Genomic DNA, 5499 nt, shown 5'->3' with positions numbered 1-5499 from the left:
CAAGGGGGCGGCACCCCCGGGGTGCTCCGGTGCGACGGTCGGCTCCGAGAGCCGGGGCGTGGGTGCGCCGGAGACCCCAGGGGCTGAAATACCGGGTGTACGGGACACCCCAGCTGCTAGGTGCGCCGGACACCCCAACCAGCTGAAATCTGGGGTGCCTCGGCTGCTGGGTGCACGACACCCCAGCCAACTGAAATCTGGGTGCATGGGGTGCCTTAGGGTCTGGGCACCCTGGGGACTGGGTGCATAGGTCCCCCGCAGACATCTCAAATGCTGGGTGCACCCCAGGGCACTGGGGTGCGCAGCTGGACCCTGCTGCTGTGCAGGACACCCCAGTTAGGGACTGGCCCCACACGAGACTCCCCCTTTGCTGTGGGTGCTCCCTGGCAGGCAAGCAGCGTTGGAAAACTCCTGCAGAGGTTCAGGAGCTTGCTTTGAGCCGGGGGGTTGGACTAGATGATCCCCAGAGGTCCCTTCCGACGCCAGCCGCCCTGTGCAATGCAGGCAGGATGGGGGTGCAAACCCTGGGGGGCATGGGGGGCTTGGCTGCCCCCGGGAATGGGCTGGCCACCCTCCCAGAGGGCATCTCTGGGCTCTCGCTCCTGAGCTGCAGTGCAGGGTGGCTGCAGGGTGAAGCAGAGCCCACCCGGGGAAGCTGCCTGGCTCTCCAAGGAGGTGCCCCTGGGTCGTGCGTGCCTGGAGACACGTGGAAAGCAGACAGTGCCCGGCACCCGCGGGACGTGCCCAGCTCTCGTGTCGCAGCTGTGTCACTGCTGCTGCAGTTTAACCCTGGCAGAAATATTCCTGTGCCATCGTGCTGCTCTTTTTCTGTGTACATCTCTGCCACTGATTTGCCCAGGGAGGAAGTTCTGCAGGAGGGAGGTAATTGTCTTAAATCTGTTTTGCCCACAGACAATGGTGAAGTCACCGTCCTACAGGCAGGAAGGCATGAGTTCCCCTTCACCTTCCAGCTCCCCGAGTAAGTTGACGTTTTTTTGTTGCCTCAATGCAAACGGGTAGAGGAGCCGCTTGGTCTGTGACACAGGTCCTGGGAGGGCACAGGGCACCTCGAAAATGAGATTCTTTCAGCAAAGCCCTTCTAAATCGCTCATTGCTTATACACAGGACCCTGGCTACCTCCTTCGAGGGAAAGCACGGCAGCGTGCGCTACTGGGTGAAAGCCAAACTGCACAGACCCTGGTCGACAGTGAAGAAGGTGAAGAAGGAGTTCACTGTGATTGAACCCATCGACATCAATACGCCTGCGCTGCTGGTGAGCTCTCCCTGCTCCGCCTCGGGGCAGCGGCATCCAAAACTTCCCTGGGAAGCCCAGGGGGAAGGTGTCTACCTCCCCTCTGGCATTACAATGATTTCCAGAGGGAATATTTGTTCCCCTGTAACTTGTGCCCTCCAGCATTACCTGGACTGGGCAGAGGTCATCTGTGTCTCTTAGTTTTTGGAAACTTTAATGCATTACGACAGCATCTTGCATCAGATACCTAAGAAGTTGCTGATGCTCCCTGGCAGGTTCTCAGTGCCAGGGAGGTGCTTGCTTTGAGTTTCATCCTTTCTTACTAAATAGCTTAAATATTTCCCTTTCTCCAGGCTCCCCAGGCAGGTGCTAAGGAGAAACTTGCTCGTGCCTGGTACTGCAATCGTGGCCAGGTTTCTGTGACTGCCAAGATTGACCGAAAAGGCTACACCCCAGGTGAGATGACGTGCTGGTGCCCTTCAACCTCTGCGCGCCCTGGGGTAGACCCCCGTGGGAGGGGATTTGGGGTCACTGTGAGCTGGGCTCTCGACTTCTGGCACGAAATCAGTCTGAGAGCTTGAGTGTGTGCGCCTGATGTGGGCAGCCACCTCGGGACAGGCTCCTGCTAGATTAAACCTTGTGCCTGCAGTGCCGGATAGCATAACCAACCCTTGGTGATCCTATGCAGGAATTCCTTGAGGCAGGACCGGGCTCCGTCTCCCTTCCTCCAACACGTGCGTCTTGTTTTGGTAGGTGAGGTCATTCCTATCTTTGCTGAGATCGACAACTGCACAAGCCGAGCGGTGGTGCCCAAGGCGGCCATCATCCAGACTCAGACCTTCATCGCTCGGGGCACCAAGAAGCAAAAGAAGTCGGTGGTGACCAGCATCGTCGGTGACTCCATTGCAGCGGGGAAGCGGGAAGTGTGGCACGGGCGGGCGCTGAAGATCCCACCGGTGGGTCCGTCCATCCTCCAGTGCCGCATCATCCAGGTGGAATACTCCCTGAAGGTGAGGGACCTCGCGGGGAGCATTGCAGGCGGCTCAGCTCAGTGTTGAGTGTTCCCCTTCTCACCAGAGCTGTGCTCATTGTGCCCGCTTTGGGCTGGTGCAGAGATGTTGGGGCTGGTGATTTGTATAAGGTCTTGGGTTCCCCCTGTGCAGCTGTGGCTGCTCTCCCATTGCCCCATTGCCGCTCATGCACAGCACGAGGGCTCGTGCAGGAGCATTTGCATCTCCCTTTGCATCCCGCTGCAAGAATTCCCTCTTGGCCAGCTTGAGCCGGTGCCCTGGGGAGATATCTGTCCCTCCAGACTGGGAAGACACCAACAGCTTCCCTGCTGTCTCCTGTCTCTGAAGGTTTGTGTGGATATTCCTGGGACGTCCAAGCTGCTCCTTGAACTGCCGCTTGTCATCGGAACCATCCCACTGCATCCGTTTGGGAGCCGCACGTCCAGCGTCAGCAGCCAGTACAGCGTCAACCTGGACTGGCTGAGCACCATCCCGGAGCAGCCGGAGGGTGAGCGTCTCCCTTTCCCCGGGATCTGGCTGGGTGCTGCAAACCCCCCTGGTCAACCTGCTGTAGCTAGCGAGGGTCGGAGCAAGTTCTCAACCTTGTCTTTTCCTCCAGGACCGGCTCTTGCTTTTACTTAATTTATTGGTTGTGGTGCTGCATCTCCTGGGTTCCTTCCCCAGGAAACTGGGAGGGTTTGGGAAATAGTGGATTTGAAGCCCTTTTACCTGCATGTCTCCCGTTAATGGAGAGTGTTTCCTATTCCCTGATAGTTCTCTTCTCTTTTCAGCTCCCCCTGAATATTCGGCGGTCGTGTCCGGCCCGGAGGCCGAGCAGAGCCTGGCTCCGCCGTGCCGCAGCGAACTCGGCGGCATCCTGGAAGGTCCCTTCTTCGCCTACATCCAGGAGTTTCGCTTCCGACCACCTCCGCTGTATTCGGAGGTAACGAATCCCCCTGGGCTGGGAGGGCTGGTGGAGATGGCTGGGATGTGCCCGCTGCCAAGGTTTTTGACTCTAAACTTGGCTTTGCAGATTGATCCAAACCCCCCTTCAGACAACATCCGTCCGCGCTGCATGACCTGTTGAGAGAAGCGCATCGGATGCGGTTGACAGCATGGCGATCCCTTGGGATGAAAGCTTGCACCCTCACAGCACTTCGGTCTGGAAATGGGGACGCGGCGGCCGTGAGACCAGAGCTCCTGCAGCACCGAGACCCCGGCTCCGCTCACTGCCCTCAGCTACTCTTGTCGTGACTGTCCTGTGGACCGACACCAAGCGTGGTGTTGTGGACTTGTGCATGGTAGGAGAACACGCGAGACTCCGCGGTGTGGAGCGGCTCCGTGTGTGGTTGGGCAGGACGCGGAGGGTCAATAACTGCCCCAGGATTTGGGGGTTCAAAGGGGGGATATCTGCTCTCCCCTTGCCTGCAGTGGCCATGCTCTGGCAACTCCTGTCATGGAAAACAGGAGCTTGGAGGTATTTCTCAGGATTACTAGAGAATATTTTAATCTTGCTCGGGTTTGAGTCCCGTGGTGATGGAGGTGCAGCCCTTCTCCTGCAGTAGCTCACCAGGACTGCGGTTCCCTAAGAAAGTAACAGGCCTTTTTCTGGCCAGATGAAGCAGAGACTTTGTCTGCTGCTGATAATCTTTGCCACGAGCCTGGTGATGCCTGCAGGGGGAATGGTTTGAGCTAGTCTACCGAAACTGTAAAGGCTTCCATGGGCTGTTATTCTCCATGGGCAGAGAATTTGGGGGACGAATTTGTGATCTGCGGCAGCGTTTTGGTGCTGTTTACCAAGAACAGGAAAGCTGGTTCCTGTGTGTCAGCACCAAACCTGCGCAATGTGATGATGCCTCCCCCGTGATGGGGCTGAAAACCAACCCCCAGACTGCGGTACCACCACGGGGGTGTTGGAGCCGCAGCTCTGGCATCTCCCTGGTGGCTGAGGAAAAGAGAAGGAAGCCCGGTCTGAGGCTGGTGGCAGCCACAAATGCTGATGTGGAGTTGAAATGAGTCCTTCAGGGCCGGGAGCCCTGCTCAGGATGGGCTTGATCCTGCACCCGTAGAGTGGTCAGTGGCCCCGGCGTGGTGAGAACACGGCAGCAACATGTGCTGACCGGTGTGGGAACCGGTGAGCTGGGTATTGTAGCAAGGACCGCTCGAGTCTGTGTGCCAGGGGCTGACCCCACTTGCTCCGGCATGACCTGGGCAGAGTTTGGGTGCTGAGGACCTTTGCATTCCCTCACTGAGACAATCCTGCCCGCGGGGCTGCTCGCTTCCCCGCGCACAACCAAAGCCAAGCGTGCCTTAGCCTCCGTGCTGGGGCCGCGCTCTGCTCACTGAGGATTGTTCAGATGATTTTTGTATTTGTGAACACTTTTATAACGACCACTCTTGTCTCTGATTATTCTTTTTGTACGACTTTTTGTTGGGGAATTTTTGTTTGAAATAAATTCTTTAAACCCAGATGTTGCCTGGATATTTTTCTGTTGCTCTCTTTCTGCTGGATCTGCTCACTGGCTCTGCCCATGCTTCCCATTGCCTGGAGCCACGCAGCTCACGTGGCTGTCGGGATGTCGGAGTGGGAGTGCTCCCTCCCCTCGCTTCATCACCCTGTGGGCACCCAGCTCCACCCTGCGCCCGGTCCCACACTGCACTGGGATTAACTGGGTCACTCGGCCAGCACTGCTCCCCAGCAGGATTGGTCCCCCGCGCTCGGAACCCCCCTGCCCAGATGTCGGGCTCCCACGGCGAGCACTGAGCGATGCTCCGCGCCGTGCCTCCGTGCAGGTTTGGCCCTTTTCCCGTCACCGGCTTAGCAGGGCTGCGAGCGATCCTGTTGTATTTTTCCACGCTCGCTTCCTATTTGTGTCCGGGCTGCCAGAGGACAGACACGCTCTCCTCCATCCCGAGAGCCCGGCGGGGACCTGGCAGGTCCAACTGGCACAGAGGAGCTGGGACACTCCTGCGGTGGCTCGGCCATTCCCGAGGAAGGTTGGGATCAGCCCCACGCTGTGCCGGCTGGGAATGGCTACTGCTGTGTAGGAAGAGTAGAGGGGCTCCTTTACGTGCTTCCTTGGGTTGAGATTTGGTTTTTAACAGCATTTCTGTGCTCCCCATCTCTGTTGAGCACAGCAAATCCTGGCGCGTGCAAAGCAGGGCTTGAGTCGGGTTTAGTTATGTCTTCCGCAGACCGTGCTGTTTAAAAATATTGCCACTGGAATGTGATTTTTT

At 57.9% G+C, this 5499-nt stretch overlaps 1 protein-coding gene across 1 annotated transcript in view; it reads left to right on the top strand.

The window, feature by feature from the left end:
* Window positions 1–4731, top strand: part of ARRDC2 (arrestin domain containing 2) — a 9752-nt gene extending 5021 nt beyond the window's left edge. Inside the window, exons 2-8 of the mRNA XM_009284024.2 lie at window positions 913–979; window positions 1126–1273; window positions 1606–1708; window positions 2006–2262; window positions 2611–2770; window positions 3054–3205; window positions 3296–4731. Coding sequence (XP_009282299.1) covers window positions 913–979; window positions 1126–1273; window positions 1606–1708; window positions 2006–2262; window positions 2611–2770; window positions 3054–3205; window positions 3296–3349 — 941 coding nt within the window. The 3' untranslated portion in view covers window positions 3350–4731. The remainder of the gene's footprint in view (window positions 1–912; window positions 980–1125; window positions 1274–1605; window positions 1709–2005; window positions 2263–2610; window positions 2771–3053; window positions 3206–3295) is intronic.
* The last annotated feature ends 768 nt before the right edge of the window (window positions 4732–5499 follow it).

Source organism: Aptenodytes forsteri, unplaced genomic scaffold (genome assembly GCF_000699145.1).
Source record: "Aptenodytes forsteri isolate BGI_AS27 unplaced genomic scaffold, ASM69914v1 Scaffold471, whole genome shotgun sequence".
In the NCBI taxonomy this organism is placed as follows: domain Eukaryota; kingdom Metazoa; phylum Chordata; class Aves; order Sphenisciformes; family Spheniscidae; genus Aptenodytes; species Aptenodytes forsteri.
The sequence above is the reverse complement of the archived record's forward strand: the minus strand, read 5'-3'. Positions and strand labels throughout refer to the sequence as shown.